Source organism: Streptopelia decaocto (genome assembly GCF_964273445.1).
Source record: "Streptopelia decaocto genome assembly, chromosome: 3".
NCBI lineage: Eukaryota > Metazoa > Chordata > Aves > Columbiformes > Columbidae > Streptopelia > Streptopelia decaocto.
The window spans coordinates 29545203-29564811 of record NC_138656.1 but is presented as its reverse complement, the minus strand read 5'-3'; the positions used below and the strand labels follow the sequence as shown (position 1 = coordinate 29564811).

The following is a 19609-nucleotide window of genomic DNA, read 5'->3' as shown; positions in this document are numbered from 1 at the left end:
CAGGCTCCTGCTCCGGATGGGCAGCCTCGCTTCCACCACCTACACAAGCAACTTGGGCAAATGCATCTCAATGGACTAAAGGTAAATGCATTAAATACGGCAGACAGAAATTCTGCAATGACAGAGGGGACTTTTTCACCTCTAAATTTAAGTTAGGATTCAGTGTTGAGCCCAAAATTTTTTCTTTTTTTAAAGTACCATTGTAAAGTATCTAAAGAAAGAAACAAACAAGTACCTCGATCAAATCTACAGGGAAATCAAACGTAATTAGGAATGTGCAAAGTCAGAAGATGCAAATCAATCTCAAAGGATTTATCATAAAATTATGCTCTTGTAACGTTCAAGCACAAAATTTACTGCACACATTCTCAGTTGAAAAGCTGACATTTGATGAACTCTAAGTATTTTCATCCAGAGAAAGTTTTTGCTTGGCTTTTGTAGTTCCTGCATGTGGGGCTGCTACATATTTTTGTTACTTTAAAATGGAAACAATTATTATCGAGGAAAATGTAAGTACATTAATTTATCTAATCATGATCCAATCAAGGTACCTTTAGGGACACAGGAAAATAATTTAAACAGGGCCTCAAACCCTCTTGTGTTTTATGGGACTCAATATGGACATCCTCCTGTGCATTAAATCTGACACTTACCTTCACAGAAACCATGACAAGGCAATCTTTTCAGCGAGATTTTTCTGTTACTATTTCAACCCCTAAATGTTACATCAAGTAATCTCATGTCTCAGAAAAAACAACAACTAGAATTCTCATGACCAAGTCTTTTCTGAATGTTATGCAAACTGCTACTTACAATCCGAGGCTTGAAGGGTGGCTTGATTTTCCTTTGTTCTAGAAGAACCCAGTCAATTTCCTTGAAAAACGGATGCTGCTTTATCGCATCTTCCCCGTTTTGTGACGCCACACAGCCAAGTCGCTTATTTGGGTTTTTTGTCATGAACTACAGGGTGGGGGAGGGAGAGAAGGAAAAAGGTAAGACATGACGGGCAACGGCTGGAAACCATTTGCAGTTCAATTACGCATCCCAATTCCCAACACCTAGCTTTTAGAGACAGCTCTCTTTCAGAATGTTATTTTTTCTGTAAGAGGGACAAGGATGCCCATCCAAATTTCAGAGGTTCCAGCCAAACTAGAAGATCCAGAGACTCTGAAGTGTAAGTTTCCTGCAGGAGGCTCTTTCAACTGATTGCCGAGACCTCCTAACTTTGTATGGCTGGGAGTGCTACAGGAACAGATTCTGTTCCAGCACTTCTAGTTCCAGTTTTGGCCAAAAATGTTAAAGAAAATAAAATACTGAACTTTCCAGAGACACTTCCAAATAGACGTTCAGGACAGCTCTTAACTTATTTGCTCTATCCTGACTATTAATTTTGGGGATAGAGGCTACACATTATGCTTACTGGTTTTTATTTCCTTTGGGTACGTAGGTTGCATAATGCATAACTCCAGTGAAGCAGATACATGAAAAGCCATGACCTCCTTACTCATTTCCAGGATTTTATTCTGAGTAAGAACAGCACCTGCAGCTACGTGTATTATAAGTGTTCTGTCCATATGTTTCACAAAATACATGGAGTGATCAGTACTAGCAGAAAGCTGCCCTTGAGAAACTTCATGACATTTGCACCTTCCCTTTCACCTTTAGTACATTGTTAGTGGCAGCAACTGGAATGAACTGGTCTCCTCTGGTGTGGTCATTTCTAAACTTCTCACTTTCAAACTCTTACTATTCCTTTCAGCAAAAAGCTGTAGAACCAGCATAAGACATTGATAACAAATCATGGCAGCTAATAGTATTTTTCTTTATTTTGCTGTTACTTCTTCCTTCTTTTATTAGCAATTGCTCTACTTATTTCCTAATGCATGTGGGCACAGAATCACTGCAATTCAAATATGCTGTTCTTTTACACACATGTGCTCATATTATAGAATTATCCCAAACTTTGCTATAACTTCATATTCAGGCATTACTATAACATTTTATAAATTTACAAAAAAAGTGTACAAATAAACCAAAATGTGATAATTGTTGATTGCCTTTTTAGCCTAGGTACTACATCATACTATACACCTGCAGAAAAAAAAGAAACTTAATAAAAAATAACCTGCTATAATGCATACCCTGGCTTTAGCAGTCCAGTTCTTAGATAAGTAGCTACTGAAGCCCCTAAGAGGGTTTTAGATAGCTAGATCAACCATCCACAGGAGAATACCACTGCTATCATTTAAGAGATATAACATAGATCAGCGAGGCAATTCTCTCTGTGACTCCTGACAGATACACGCTGCTCCAAAAACAACCCTTCTCTTTGGTCTTCTATTCAACTGCTCTGCAAGTTCTTTTGCAAGTGGACAAGTCATATCTAAACTACAGGACATATTTTCTACGGGCAGGCGAAACAAAGGTTTTCAAAGGATTACTGTGCTTTGGTGAGGTCTCTTGAAAAACCACAAAACGCATTCCTACACTCTTCTGCTTTATTTCACCTCCAGGACTGGAGTGAGCAGGCCTGGAACCAGTAACCACACATTTTGCAGAAACATGGAAACTACAGGATATGCTTTTTGTACTGTATAATCCAGGTATCAAAGAAGTAAAACCTGATCCTAGTATCTGCCACGGTCTATCTTTGTTTTAAGCCAGAGGCAGGGAAAACATCAGAACATGTCATTTTTAAGAAGGCCAGGACATGAAAATATGTCTAGATAGTACAGTTTAGTACTGTACTTCCCAAACTTCAATAAACTTGGAAATGGATGATAAGGGAGAACAATTTTTAAGAATGAATACTTAAACAAAAAAAAAGATCATATGCAGATACAATGAAATAATCTCAGAATTCTGAAGTGGACAGTTAATTCTATAAATTTCATCCCCTGCAATAAATGGTGATTTTTTCAACTTCTATTTCTGAAGTACAAGCTGACATTTATTCCCTGTTTATCAACAGCATCAACAATGATGCAACTGTCAGGATAGAGAGTTGTTAACTGTATTGTGTTGTTGAGATGGTTGCCAATGGAGCTGACAGCCACAGCTGTTAGGTGTTGCTGTTTTATCTTCCAATATTAAGGCAGGAACCTCCTTTTATGAAAAGAGAAGACTTCTACACTCAGAGTTCCTACTGACTTCAATGACACCAGGACACAAGGTTGCTGAGATAGACAAGCAACTTGAGGCCCAAATCAAGGATCATCAGGCTCCCAAAATTTTGCCTCTTGAAATAAACAGCAAAGCTTAAAAACAGAGTTCTGCTTCTGTACCCAGAGATCTCTGTCATCTGGGTACACAGAGAACACACACTGGTGACACCACCTCTCTCCATTGCTTGCAAAGGAGCATAGAAGTAATTTCAATGAAGAATTGTTTTCCTTACCAGACAGGAAAGAATTTTAAATAGCAATTCCTGTCGATTCACAGAAACAGGACTAATAAGATCTGCAGGATTTCATGGGATAAGCAATGTGCTGCCTTGTAATACCAAGCTGTAAAGTTATCCTCTTTAGTGTTTAGTTTGAAATAACAGGAAAAATGTTTCTTCAGAAAATAAGAAAATATTGTTACTTAATACAAGAGAACATCTTCTTATTAAAAATTCCTTACATGCTGTTTGAAGGAGTGTAAAAATACACGGTTTCTAAAGAATAAAACCCATGCCTCAAAGCACAATGTGAGGAAACGAAGCATTCCAAAGTTAATCCCTTGCTACCATTCAGCAATAAAATACATAGACGCCTCTTTCTTTCCTCCTTTTTTCCTGTTCTCCATTTAACAGCATGTTGACAAGGATCAGATGAAGAACATAACTTTCAAACATGTTTCAAACTATAGTTGCATAGGCAGCAGGTTGCTAAACGTACGGAAATCTTTTTATGGTGTAAATTGGCACAGCTCCATTATATTCTTCCAATTTATGCTAATGAAGACATCTTGCCCAATGAGGAATAATCTATTATTATAGTGCAAATCTGCTTAATGGATACAACTCTTCTTAAGGTTTATAATGGCATTACGAATTAACTTTAGACAGAAAGATGTGGAAAAAAAATGCTACAACTACAGCAAAATACAAACCACTATGCCTACTTATCAAAATTCTGACCCAGGAAAACATCCTCGTGAGAATTCGTAGCAAAGTCAACTTTAAAACAAACTAAAGCGTTTAACACCCTTGCACTTATATTCACAAAAACACATAGTTTACACCTGCAGACCAATTCTGTGTCTGCATTTGCATGTGGTTAATGAATAACATGTATTAACCGTTAGTCATCTCACTACTTGCAGCACAAATGAGATAAGAGTAAAGCTCTGTCTGTCAAATCGGTTTCTCCCTTTCCTCCGCAAAACATATTGCTCCTGTATTACATGCTCAACCAAGAGTTACTGGTTAACTTTTCCCCTCCAACAAATATTTCCACAATTCAGAATAACAGAAAAGTCAGTTAACGTGGATTCACTGAAGGAGCCTGTAGATGGCAAAGGAACAGATCTTACACACTGTGAAACCAGAACACTGCAGAAAATCTCCTGGGTTTCAGTGAAATTCACATGCAGATATGAATATTGACAACAATGCTTTCTCTGAAATAAGCCCAAACAACCCCTGAACCCTGGATATCAGCCTGAATTCTGCAGCTAACGTCCATACATGTTAATTGCTGAACTGAAAATAATCAAAAGGTCTGGGAACAAAAAGGGATGCATAAAAGTATCATGTCAGCTAAAAGTCACCAGAGAGGTATCTGGGGGGAGATGGGAGAATGTATATAAAGGTCAGATTTAATAAATTCATGTTCTCACCAGGGCGAATGGAGCAAAAGAGATACTCCAGCAAACAATTCAGAGGTTAACATTGACTTCTGCTTTGAATCATCTGCTCTCAGCTACAATGAGCCTGAAGATATCTTTATTAAAAGAGCAAGATGAGCATTTCTGCAGACTGTGTTACCTGTCCACTGGTGTTAAAATCAGCATTTGTTCAAGTTTTATATATACTTTCAAAATGTAACCCTATATGAAGATGTCTGCAGGGCTTTACACTACCACCTGCCCTCTTAATTGAAAGTTTCCCTTATTCCAGATACTGAAAGAAAAATAAAAGTGAAAAAGTTGAAATTTTCCACTTTCAAAGAAGGTGAAAAACTGGAATATAAGCCAAGGGTTTTTTAAAGCCAGAAATGCTCCTCAGGTTTTCAAACTATGGGGACTGGCATACTGCTTCTGTTTTCTTTTGGTTTTTATTTTAGGATGATACTAGCAGAGAAGAAATAATTATGTCAGTGTTACATTAATGATGTAAACTTGGCTTTAGGAAAGGTAATCTAAAAACTGAAGTTGCCCAGTGGCACACTTGGCTGATTAAAAATATTGTGGCACATGGTGACACGCACTTCTGTCAAGTCACTACTCATATTGAAACACACCAGCCAGGGCAGAAACAATTACTCTAGAGTAAGACTGTTTATTGAAGTGTTATGTGAGCTATAGAATAGAACATGCAGCTGCAAATAAAGGGCTTTCAACCCATCTTGATCATAGGGGAAGAAAGGCAGAGGGATAGGAAATTTTATAAGTGGGTTAGATAAAAACATTGTTTCTTTAATTACATAGTGCCTCCCTGCCTCTAATGAACATGTGGCATATGAAGTGTCAAAGTGATAGCACAGTTCTGGTTGGCTGAGCTTTCCCTGAAACATGAATCTGCAGTACACAGTTTTACACAGTGTACAACTGCGTGGAATACAAACATTCTGTTCCTTTCCCACAAGCGGTGTAATTTATCCCAGGCTCCATTATCCTAACAGTGGCACTCTGAACTGTGCTTGAACTCCCAGCAGTGACTGCTCTCAACAACTTTCAGCAAATTCAATTTTAATCAAGAAAAAAAACAAATGAAACCAAAAGCCAACCAAAACCCAATCCTGAAAAAAAAAAACATGAAGAGGAGGAAAGCAAGTAATAGAAGACTCACTGCTTTTAAAATGCTGACAGCTTCTTTACTGAGCCAGACTGGATACAGGACATCATCATGAAGGATGGATTCAAAGAGATCATCTTCATTGTCAGCTTCAAAGGGGGGCTGCCCAGCCATCATTTCGTACATGAGAACACCCAGAGCCCACCAGTCTACTGATGGGCCATATTCTAACTCCTGGAGGATCTGGTATAGAAAAAGAGATTGGATTGAATAGACAAGTTAGACAATACCTTCAGCTGCACGTTTGCTGTTTCAACATGATACACCCCTCTTTCCCCCAGAGCTGGGCTAAATCCTGCACTGATTTGGGTAACAGCAGGCATGGTTTCTTGCCCATGCCGTTTGCACTTACACAGCTAAGTGTCAATGCATAGTTATTCTCAGAAGTACTGACTGAGTTTATCAGTCCCCTGGGTAAAAGAATATGCTCATGAGCAACAAAGCTGTATATCCTTCCAAGCTGTTTAAAGGAGGTCACGCTATAGGGGAAAAAAGATCACATATACAAAACAGACTGGTGGAAAACATGAAACATTTCCTTGTCTCTATCTTGAACAAAACAAACTGAACCAGCTTGTAATGCTGCAATCATCTGAGAGATTTGTTCTAGTCCTTCAGGTAGGGCTGAAGGAAGCCAAAAGCATTTTTCTTCAAGCTCTTTCTACAGCATTAAAAAACTGTACTATCTGTGGCAGTAGGACTCACTTTAGCTGCTTCTGCTTTCAGAAAAACTGTCTACAACTTTTCATATGGCACAAGTTCAGCCTTGTAGCAAATACCTTTAGTGGGGAGTAGCAGGTGAGCATGATGGAGTTTTGGTGTGCTGTACTTGGTGTTACAGAACTAGTATTGTACAAGGAGCAAATTGAATTCTTGGCTCCTCTCCACTCAAGGTTGTAGTTTGGCTGCAATGTTTCAGCGGACTGGGGAAAGGAGCAACTGTTCAAGGTGAAGCTGACTGCCGTAAAATGAGTTGAAATGGCAACAACTCCACCCTCCACCGCCTCCGTAAACAACCCCACTGTTACAGTCAGAAGCCTTGTGGTGACCCGCGTGAGCTTAGCGCTGTATTCAGGAGTCACAACCAACATAAAACCAAATGCAGTCCTAACATGAAAACAGGAATGAGTTTAACATTTGAATACAGAGGTCTGGATCCCAACTTGATTATTAGTTGAATGGATATTACATTTTCTAGACAGTAATTAGAGAAAACGAAGCTCTTCAAAAGCATACTTTACAAGTGTTCTGGGCGCTCCTTGGAACTCATATATTGCTAAAGAAAAGGAAACTGAAACATAGCACCATGATGCAAGAGAAATAGAGGCAGGAGAGAAACTTCTGCAATTAGGATGAAAAAATGGAAGCCTGAGTCACTGACTTCAGTGAGACCAGGGCTTCACATAAAAGGTCCTGGGATCTCATTATTGGTTTGTTTTCAGTATTAATTCTCAAAGAATTTGCCAAATAACTCAATTAGTATAATAAATCAGAAAAGAATTAATACAAAACAAAACTCACCATACTGGCATTTATTTTCTTTTAAGGCCAGAATACTTTTCAAACTCCATAAAACACATGTATTATGATATTTCAAGATCATTCACACTCTATCAGTTGTGTTACCAAAGCTTGTCAGCCACGAACACTAACAATATGGATTTCTAATTTATTGTCTCTAAAAAGTAGTAAACTAACATTTTTCCAAACTGCAAATTTATAATTGATGATAGATCAAACCAATGAAACTTTTATATTGTATCAGCACACCAAATCTTCAGCGGAAAGATGCACAGATTACTACAGAAACTGAGCAAAGTCTGCCTAGCAGACTATCTGTAAAATACTGATTCATTTTAGGCACCTGGAAATGCATCTCATTATATTAAAATTTAGGATATGTAAAACAAGCAGGATTCCAGTCATTTATTTCATCCAGTGAATGCCTTGAAATGACTGGATGTTGCCAGCTGATATGCAGCAGCCACATGGAAAGTTCCTACTTTTCTACGCAAGTCTATACTTTCTGTTCATCCATATGATAAGAAGTATCACAAACATAGTATTATTTCTTTCACGCACAGATACTTTAAAGAAAGGAAAAAAAAGACCCTAGGCAAAATGACACCAAACATGTGGTCTCTTCCACATGAACATCCCCTTCTAAGTGTCATGAAAAATTAAAACAGTTTTTGTAACTACTGAAGACCAGTGCTGGCAGTACTTAGTTGCACCCAGCACCTTAAAGACTAGTAAGTGCCTTCACAACGATGCTGAGCCAGAAATGAGCATATAGACAAGAATACAGTTAAGTTCAGGGAATAAATAACAGGAAAACCAAGCTTTGCCACTCCTGTCAACACGAAATACTGCTTGTGAGCAGCAGAGTAACCAGTTCCTGCAAGATTACCCAAGAAAAACTGTGGCACCGTCTATATCTTCTACACAGTCTGTATCTTCTATTGTTTTCATCTACATGTTAAAAGTGTCTAAAATTATACATGTAACAGTCTGATGAATTATAATATCTGTTGATAAGTAATTCTTAGTGTAGTTTAAAAAAAAATACCTCTGGAGCTATATAGTCAGGTGTGCCACAAAAGGTTGTGGTGGTCACTCCATTCAGAATCCCTTCTTTGCACATCCCAAAATCAGCCAGTTTACAGTGGCCTTCTGCATCCAGAAGAATATTGTCCAGTTTCAGGTCCCTGAAATAAAATGGCCCAAAATTAAATCAACTCTCAAACTTTGATCATGTGCTCTTGAATTTCATCATAAGCTGCAGAATATGACAAATAGGCGCTTTCAGAAACACCACTGAGAAACTGTCCTTCACATGCGTGCATGAAAAGTTGGTAGCAGTCACTAAATAGACCTGGTTAAAGGCAATAAGGAAACAGGCATTTTGCAAGACTGAGCCTTTACTCCCTTTAGTTGCATGAAAACACATCTGTATTCAAGACAGAACCAGAAACGTTCGGAAAAGATCAGATTCATTTGTTACAAATCTAACATTCTGCCTATGTGAAGTAGGTCAACAATGCCTAATGAAGCCATTCTCTGTTTTTGAATTAATAGGTACTTTCATACTCGGATTATTTTGAATTGGATTCTTAATGTATACTAGCAATTTGAAGTTCAGATTGCAATGATAGGGACAAATAACAATGCTCTTGTCTTTAAGAGCATTATCTTCTGCAGTTTAAACCTGCTCAAAAATAATCTCACAGGAATATTTTGCATTCAGTGTTAAACAGCGCATCTCAGCAGCTGATCACTTGTTGTTCAAATGTCTTTGTGTCAAAAATACACAATTCTTCAGTTATTAAATTGAATGAGGTCAAAAACAGGTTGAGAAAGGGATATCCACCTTTCCTGTCTTGCCCTCTGCACATTTTCTAAATATACCATTGATGGTTATCGCCTGTTCCAACACAATGGATGCTAGGTACCATTTAACTTACCTGCCACTTGCCTTAGACTAAGCTATAAATGGATCTGGAATGTCAATGCTGAAAACAACCCCCACTTGCATCAATAAAGCCCCTCAATCAAAAAAAAAATTATTATTTACGAATAATAAAACAAACATAAAACAGAGGCAAAACCACCCACATTACACAGACCATTTTATTTTCATACTTCTGTCCAGGCTTTAGATACCTCTGCTGTGTATTAAAAATACTCAATAAATGAATGCATTGTATGTATGAATTCATACAGAAGTGAGAAACAAATGCAGAACACATGTCCTTAGGTGATTCTGTGTGCGGGTAGGCAAGTTCTAAATCAGATAGAGGAATAAAATCCCACGCCAGCCTCCATAAACAAATTTCACCCCAAAAGCTTATGAAAAGATACAGGTCTTGTTAAAAAAAATCCTTTATGCCAACAAATTCCACCTGACTGAGGGATGATAATTCTTCACCTTTCTCTGTGGATTTTTTTCAGGGAAGTATCTTCTTATCAGCCCCCAGACCTTAGAACCACAGGCACCGTAGCATTGTGGAAGCATTCACACACTTTAAATGTTTAAACAACCCTTCTAGGGCTGTATTATGTTGAGAGTTTTTGTGGACATATCCAAGGCTACAGCATGCTGGGATTTTGCTAGAAATGTTCTTCTCTCCCTATCACCCCAGTTTCACTAGGTGGATTTAATTATTTTTTTTATGTTTTTTTTCTTTTGATATTTGTTCAAAATTTTGGAATGTGCTGGTCCACCTGTATCTAACATATATTTCTGAAACATGTACACAGGATAGCATAAATATCAGATATTTCTGAGACACTGTGCGCTTACTGCTCAAGGTCTGTGTAATCACTGCACATTTGTCCAGCAAATCAGACACTTCTAGGAAGCACTGGATGATGTACTGTGCATGTAGATATCGCTTGTGTTGTCTACATGTTACAAAGCGGTTAGTGCACGTACAAGAAGTCTGACGTGGCAAAACGAAGTCAGATTTACCTCATTAGCAGTAAATTCACTGTCTCCACATAAACCATCTTTATTAGATATGGTTTATGTAGCTGAAGTATATACTGGCTGTACAAACGTTCATTGCAACCAATATGCCGTACACCAGAATTAGCAGTTATACTGCTCTTGTAGGTTCTCAGCTGGTAACCACATAAGGCCCCTTGGAGCAGACTGTGTATTTTATCATTCCTTAAGGTCATCCTTTTTATGAGTTCCTAAACACCCTAAGATCAAATTGGCTATAACACAATCTGGTACATCTAACCATCTAACCCCTTGAATAACCCCTGTCTATCCCTGGAAAGCAATTTGCAAGAATTATCCAACATCATGCAAGGGCAAACAGATACCAACAGCTCTGTGCTCCCTAAAGAAGTCAAATAAACAAAATAAAGCTACCCACTCAAAATATCATGTGTCTTCCCCAAACTGCTCTTTCAGTGAAATACAAGTGTTACAATCAAAAGATCTGCATTAAAGACAAGACTATAACATCATCAAGTAGAATGTGATCAAGAACAGGATAAGGCTTTTGCAGATGGGAGAAGGAAAAAAGCTTGTAGCTGTAGCTTTTAACCTTCCATATACAGTGTTATATATTGCATTTTCCTAATCTAAGGAAGAATAAAAGCCGTATTGTAAAAGCCGTATTGTTCAGATAAAGAAATCAAAGTATAATCATATTTGATGTAATCTAGGAACCACTTCCAGCCACCACCACAACAGTTTGTTAGGAAGAAGCTCATAATACAAATAATTCTAGTAGCAACTGATGAAATTCAAGAGGCTGCTCACAAAACTGGATCCAACTTGTTTTGGAGTGCTAAGTGATCATCAGAAGACCCTTATATGTTTTCTTAACTGTGATCCCAAAAGCAGGATTTCCCAGTGCAGGGAGGTGACACAATGGAGCTCTTAGGACCTTAAATTGTTTAAGTTTCCTTTAATGCCATCCATATGCTCATCATTGAATTTAATATTATTGATATAATCTGTAACTCAAGAAACTCCTAAGCTATGAGAAATCTCAACAGTAATAAAACACTAACAGTAAGCCACCACACAATGGAGAAGGACAGGATACTCACCATTGTTTTTATTTCCTTGAAGATTCGTATAACACACAGAAATTCGCATTAGAAAGTTAATTTCAGAGTAGAAAAAGAGAAGGAACAAACTGAGCAAAGAGTAATACAGGAAGAGCCTAAATACTAACTTTCGACTACCTTTAAAGACCAACTGAAATTTTAAGCCTACCTGTAAAAGCACATGTCAATATAACTTTCTTAGCATTTACCAAACTATAATCCTACTTAACAGAAGAAAAACATCTGGAACCCCTTCATCGAGCCAAAACAAAGCAGTGAAGGCTCTAAGCCTCTTCAAAACCCACCCTATTGTAGGCACTGAGGACATCACCTTAATTACTCACGCAATAATGGAATTTAATACCTGTACATTTTTGTTATCACAAATACAAACTGCATCAAAGTTTCAGAAGAAATTTGGAAGAGGCTAAAACAACAGCAGCATGACTTGTGTTAAAGTACAGATGGGAGGTTAAAAGGTAAGTCCTGAGTCTGCCAGTCAAATTCATAGCTAGCCTGCAAGATTATCATGGTCCATAAAAGTGCTTGCATCAAACCCATTCGAAGCCATTCTGTTAAACTGCAGTTGGCAGGTTTAAAAAGAAAGAAATAAAGAAAGAAAAAAGTAAAACAATAAACCAACAAACACACAAAAAAACCCCAAACAAAACAAAACAAAAATAACCAAACCAAACCAACCAACCAAACCCACCCAAAGCCCTCAACTACGCAACTTTCGAAAAAGCAATCTTAGTTAACTAAATAAATATAAGAGAATAGGTAACACACTATGTAACACCTCACAGAGAAAAAAAAATAAAGCAAAACAGACATGAAGTAACAAATGACGAAGTAACAGGGAAAGAGTTGTGAAGAAAGCTTGTCTCTCACTGGAAAGAAAACAACAAACCAAACTTCTAAGTTCTACTTTAGACTTATATCTCACCAGAACTGTTTTAAGAAACAGCTTGCTCTCCTACATCTCAAAAATTAAACAGCTATTAATCCCTGGAATGTAAATTAATTGTCTGTACAGAATGATCCATTCTGATACATTCTATCTTTTATTTGGTTCCTGGTATTAGCGCCAGCTGTCTACCTCTAAAACAGAGCATACCAAATAATGCAGTATCAGATAGCTCAGTGACAAAGGTCTACTAAATTCTACTTTTTCTCATTTTGTGCTCTCTTTGTAGGAACTAAGAAAGTCTCTGTGTCTGACCAAAAGAGTTCCTACAACTTGAATAATTATATGCAACTGCAAACAACCTAACCAGTTAAGCCAGGAAAATGTCCAGATTGTTTTAATGCAGTAATGCTACATTAAGGTATTTCTCTCCTTTGTTTGCCAAGATAACTTTGTACAGTCAGTTCAGTTGACTTGAGCAGTCAATTGCATAATTAAAAAAAAAAAAATTTTTTTTTTTCTTTCTCAGACAGCCTTAAACAGAAATTTAAGCCTCGGTTTCTATTTCTGGATACCTGCCAGCATCGCAATCACCTTAGAAGCTGGAATGATTGGCAGAATCTCAAGAAAGAATCAGGATTCTACCAGCAAGGTTTATGCAAGTCAGAGCAGAAGAGTGGGCGGACAGCAGGTAACCTGCGAGAAAACTTCCCTAACGCTAATTCCTTCCTCCACACGCCAGCGCCACGAGACACGGGCTGCCCCAGCTTCCCACAAATGCTCAGAGGCCTTCACAGGACTGGGTTCCTAAGACTAACTCCCAACAGCAGTCAGCCAGACAAACACCTTGTGAGTGTGGCCCTACATGTCTCACGTGTCATTTAGATAACAGGCAATTTGCTTGTTGAAAGTAAGGCAATTAAACAGTCAAGATGCGTCTTGACCAGTAAAATCAGAAAGTCTGCCAAACATGACTAACGGTAGCCTTTGAACACAGTAAACATTAGTGACTAAATAAATCCATATTTGAAGAACAAGATCAAGTAGCTAAGAAACATGATCCCACGCTGGTTTAAGCAATCACTTTACAATGAAATACCTCTGCAGCATCTGCTTCTACTGTAACTGCTGAATGAGCAACAAAACTAGAAAGCATATACATTTCACAGTGAATGTCAGAATGAACTGCAATAATTATTTTCTACAAATAACAACATCAGAAGCGAGAATATTTCTTTATAGGGTGAAAGTGTGATGAAGGACTGTACCTTACTAAACATCCATACAACATCGAAGAAGAAAGATCCAAAAGCAACATAGCTACTAAACTTTTTGGTGACTTTCAGCTGCAATAAACCCTTTCAATAGTGTATTTGAAATCATGGCCATTGTTCCCCTGCATGGGAAAATCACATCCTCTCTGCAGGCTTTAAATAGACAAACAGTTCACAGAAGAAACCACAAAGGGTAAAAGGGAAGCTTCCCCCAACAGCACAGAAAACCATCAGAAACACTGTCTTGTTACTACAGTTACTGAAACTCATAACTGAAGGCAAAATGTTCATTATATCAATTAGCAGTTTCAGTGAGTAAGATGAAATATTTTTTTCTATTTAATCACACTGTCTGAAATGGTATTTCCTGGAATACTGATAAATTCACTAAAATCTTCATCTCAGTTCTTCAAACACATTGGTGCCCTCAAAATATTGATAACTAATGTAATAGGTTACAGTCTAAGCAAGAAGAAGTTATATATGGAACTGATCAGAAATAAAAAGAAACATCAACAATTTTAATGTTCTGATGTTAGCTTTTTAGTGATTAGCTCTCACCAACTTACTCTTACTTTCCATACATGAAGTATGGGACAGATATATATTAATATTAGGACTGTACTTCACTAGGGGACTCTTTTGTTGCTTTCAGTATTTTAGTCACAGCACATCAGCAAGGCTTTCTCCTCACCCCAAAAGATCAAAGATTAATGGGAAAATCCAAAGCGTAACTTCTAAGAAAACACAAACTGATAATATTTTCCCATCTGAAAAACTGAATGGAAAAGAAGCAGCCTATACTTTCTGATGTTACCAAGCATTAAGATGCAATAATATCAGTATCATTTGCTGTCAGGTACTACCAGTTGATGTGACCTTCCTTATCCATGGAGTACGAAATAGGACACACGCTGGACTGTTCATGCTTGTGAATGGATTCATAAGGCAGTTTTTTGTTAGCAGAGAGGGAACATGGAAAACCCTGAGTGAGACTAACAGTGAGAAAAAGATGGTTCTGCTGCTTTTGTTGTAGAAAATCTGAGGAAGTTTTGCCTATGTTTATCTGAAAGTCTTGGAATTCCTCTGCTTTGCTTTCATGTTGACCCTTTAAGTAATTACTGGATTTATGATACACATTTTCTTTGTCACTGTTACATTAGTTGATATTATCAAAGAATAAAGATGTTATCACAAAAACAATAGCAGAGCCATATTCAGCAATATACAGAAAAACCTGCTGCACAGATTTCAAAACAGCACTATTCATCAGTGCCAAGTTTGGAATAAAGTGAATCCACCTTATACTGATGTATATCAGGATTTATGATGGCTAGCAGCAGATGAATTAAGAGCACACAGACTTGGTTTCAAATAAAATCAGAGATCATAGAATCATAGAATCATTTCAGTTGAAAGAAACCCTCAGGATCATCAAGCCCAACCATAACCTAACTCTAGCACTAAACCATGTCTCTAAGAACCTCATGTAAATGCCTTTTAAAGCCCTCCAGGGATGGTGACTTCACCACTTCCCTGGGCAGCCTGTTCCACTGCTTTACAACCCTTTCTGTGAAGAATTTTTTCCTAATATCCAATCTGAACCTCCTCTGGCACAACTTGAGGCCATTTCCTCTTGTTCTATCACTTGCTACTTGGGAGAAGAGACCAACCTCCTCCATGCTACAACTTCCTTTCAGGTAGCTGTAGACAGCAATCAGGTCTCCCCTCAGCCTCCTTTTCTCCAGGGTAAACAGCCCCAGTTCCCTCAGTTGCTCCTCATCAGACTTGTGCTCCAGGCCCCTCACCAGCCTTGTAACCCCCTCTGAACTCTCTCTAGTGCTTCAATGTCCTTCTTACGATGAGGGGCCCAAAACTGAACACAGTACTCAAGGTGGGGCCTCACCAGTGCTGAGATACTACAGCTATTTTTCATTGAAGCAAACGGTGACAGTTCAGATAGCAGAGTAAACATTAACGCGACCATACTGACTCCCTCTGTCAGGCATGTTTACTTCTAAAAACACACACATTTATTTTGCTTGTATAACATAATGCCCATCACCCTGCCATTTGCACAAATATCTTGTGGATTAATGGGGTGGCAGAGATGGGAGGAGGGATGCAGCAGAAGGCAGTTTGCTGTCTACCTGCCAAAGGACATGGGAGGGAGACAAACATGCGACTGCTATCTGTGGCTCTGTAAACTCTAACCTCTACCAGGCAAAAGTATGGCTTGCACGACGTATAACATCACACGTTCCAGCAATGTCTACCATTGAGAAAACTTTCAGGTCACCGAGGTCCTGAGATGGAAAAGAAGGCTGTGTGTTCAACATGTAGCCCTAACTATTTACTGAGATCTTAATGACGTACTGAACAAAGGTTTAATGTTAGTTTCCAGTAGTTTAAGGAAACCAATGACTTTTCTGGCAGCCTAAAAACATTTTCTGTAAAATAATTTCTATATATGGCTTTTTAATGGCTTGGACAATAACTTTATTACAATTGTCGGTAGCAGCTTAGGACATTACAGTGCCTGATCTGCTTATCTTATTATGCTGAGTTTCCTTAAAATAATGTGCAGACAAATAAATATATTGTACTTAACAGCTTTCCTTTGTGTGGCTTTTCTTATTATTTCCACATTTTTATTTGTGAGGATAAGTGAAATATGTAGAAGTTTAAATACACATGATGTACAAGATTCTCAAAAATTGGCTAAGCACAGAGGGGAGCGGTCTCTATTTCTTGTTCAAGAGAGGGTTGCCTTTTACATTCACATCACACTGCTTTATAGGGGTTTACAAAGGGGTTTATAAGCCCCTACTTGGGAATGCAGCAATTTTTCCATGAGCCTGAGGAGTGGGATGCAGCGCTACAACTGTGCTTCTTGACTTAGCCTACCGCCAAAGCCCTCATTTGTATAGGACAAACAATCTGCCCCAGAAACTTGCAGTTAAACTAGATAGAAAATTATTTTCTCATTTTGTAAGGGTGCTTGAGATTTTTACAAACCATTTGTGCTTCACACTGGGTGAAAACACAGAATGTTCAAAGCTTTTTACGAAAGCAGCATGTGAACAGCCAATGGCCTGGTGCTCAGGACAGTGACTCGTCTGAACCGCAGCTGAGCTGCCTGGTCATCCTTGTACCCACCACCCGTGTGACTGCCCTGACATTAAGGCTACCAACACGTCTGTCCGGGATTTATTTATTTATTTATTTATTAATTATCTCTTTCTCTCTTTCTTTCTCTTTCTTTCTTTCTTTCTTTCTTTCTTTCTTTCTTTCTTTCTTTCTTTCTTTCTTTCTTTTCTTTCTTTTCTTTCTTTTCTTTCTTTTCTTTCTTTTCTTTCTTTTCTTTCTTTTCTTTCTGCTTTCTCACCGTCTTCACTTTGATCACAAAAAAAACCACCCCACAAATGCATCTTCTACCTTTTTTTCTTGAAGACTTCAGCTGAGAAACTCCTAACTGGCTCTGTGTATTCAGGCTGGGAATGACAGGGTGAAATCTGTACTGCCACTAACAATATTTACTGTTTCAGCCTCTTCTACAAAGCCAATGTTATTGCTAAATATGTAATATGATAAACCCTGTCCTCACTGAGACCTTGGTGATCCCACTGAAGACAATAGAGGTCCCCAGGCTTAGCCAAGGGCTGACTCAAGCTGCGGTATTCCACTCCGTGAGGTTCATTGCTTCATGCTCTTATTTTTATGTATCTCGAATGACATAAAAATAAGATTGAGTATTATAACAATAGGTTAAGTGGAGCGCAAACTGAAAGTGCCTACTATGTGTGTCTATAATCCTTTTAAACAAAACAATACTAAATTGTTATTTGATAAAACCACTCGATGAAAGACAGCAAAAGGATAGCGTGAAGCTAGAAAAGCTTGTCAGATCAAGTTTTGAAAACTCTATTCTGAAAAAATGTTGCCATAACCTTAGAAAGCAAATTTATCAGCAGATATACTAGTTAAGTTTGGATCTGTTCAAAAGTTCGTCTTTGGAAACAGAAAGCAATGTTTTCTTTCGTAGTTTCTTTTTTTTTTTTTCTCAGTGACCTCAGTAGGTAGGATGACAAATTCACTATCATTTGAACAACAATGGAATACAAATTATGCAAACATAAAGAAAAGAGTACTTGGTTTTTGGGAATACAGTGTCGGTGGCTAACTGAAAAGATTGAAATTTCTTTCTTCTCTTTCCTATTTTTGAATGAAGCTCTCTCACAAACAAAAACATACAGCCAACAAATGCATGCCTATCCAGGTAGCATCTTGCATTTCTGTAGAAGATCCCATTCAGTTATCCCAGCACTGAAGCCTTGTAACACTTAATAATCCACAACAAGGTTGCGTTACTGGCTTATACAGACAATCGTAAAGATGGAATAGAAGCCTGTAATGTAATAAACCACAATACCATCCTTTTAAAAAAATTTACCTTAAACATGAAAGTAACTACAACTCTGCAACATTTTACCTGGTTTTATGGTAATTTTCCTTCCTGTATTTTCCAGGACTCAGACCCAGATTTATCCCACCAGACATTAGGGTTTGAGGTACCACAGTTTGCTCCAGGCTTCCTCCATGGTCATCTCCGCAGATATTTCTGAGTGGATGATTTATGGAACATGTGGGCTGCACAGCCTCCTAAAGAAGCCTACCCTTCTCCACCGACCGCAAACACACAAGCAGGATACTGACTCAGAAGCTTCACTTGCATTCCTAAAGTTAGGTAAGACGAATCTGAGCCTTTATGTATATTCAATGTAATTCGTATCTTCCAGCTAGCAATTTCATTTGAATTACTTGTAAAAGTCAAACAAAGGGAATTTTTTTTAAAAAGACCTGTATTCATTTGTCTTGTTACTCATGGTGGAATTGCCACACACACACACACAGAGTTTACTAGGCTTTGAAGTTATGCCCTGTAATACTTCTTAATTTTTTTCACTTATGTCATATGGCACTGTTCTGACTGCAAAAACTCCCAAGATGCATATCCATCAAAAAGCCAAACGTTTAACTGCTCTAGTTGGACACAGCAAATAAAGGGCTCCCAAGCATTATTATTCTACATTGTTTCAGGCACATAGAAAGAGTGTTCTAAAAAAATAAAAACAACAGAAGAAAAGCTGCTACTGTAATCAGCCATGATTGAAGGCATTTCCTGTATTTTGCTATCAAACCAGTTGTTTTTTCCATTACATACTAAGTGAACTTTAGTAAGGTCAAGACACCAGAGAAAAAAAGGATCAGAATATCTTCAATCAACTAAAGTTGACCACTTTAGTCTCTCTCTCTCTCTTTCAGATGTTTAGTCCTGGATCTCATCCCACATCTTCAATTTTGTTACTTAAATCATAGATGCAAAAACCAGGTCATTTTGAATTTATGGTTTAGATAGTTGTTTTCAATGGCATTTAACTTGTTAGCCTTACACTTCCCTCAGCCTAAAGGTCAATCAACCTCATGCCGCATAACAATACCAGTATTATTTTAGGATGATATAAGCCCAACAGGGGAGATGGATTTTCATTCACAATTGTAACACTGGGCCAAAAGCTTCCCTCAGTTGGAAGCCTATCGTTTTCCGTCATGCTGCCTATCAAGATCAAGTATAAGTTTTGAAAGGACTATTAAGCAAAAGTCAAAGCTACTATAGCATAGGTTAATTTGATCCAATCCTGTATATTGTCATCCAGCTGTTACACTAAATACAGACTATTTTAAGGTATCTAGCATCCCTGTCCTGTGCTCTCACCCTATTCCTTTTCTAGAGGAGGTATTTATTTTTCCTCCATGAATGGTAAATGACATTCTTTTACTTGTTAATGTAATACA

General features: G+C 37.9%; 1 protein-coding gene across 3 annotated transcripts in view; it reads right to left on the bottom strand.

The window, feature by feature from the left end:
• The window catches only part of PRKCE (protein kinase C epsilon), a 303779-nt gene that overhangs the window by 26357 nt on the left and 257813 nt on the right, over positions 1–19609 (bottom strand). For all 3 annotated transcript variants that reach the window (XR_014183564.1, XM_082047948.1, XM_082047949.1), the window contains 3 exons: positions 8571–8709; positions 5996–6184; positions 814–960 (listed from right to left, as the gene is read on the bottom strand). Coding sequence is in view for 2 of the 3 variants with exons in the window: in XM_082047948.1 (XP_081904074.1) it covers positions 814–960; positions 5996–6184; positions 8571–8709 (475 nt within the window). In the remaining variant the exon portion in view is untranslated. The remainder of the gene's footprint in view (positions 1–813; positions 961–5995; positions 6185–8570; positions 8710–19609) is intronic.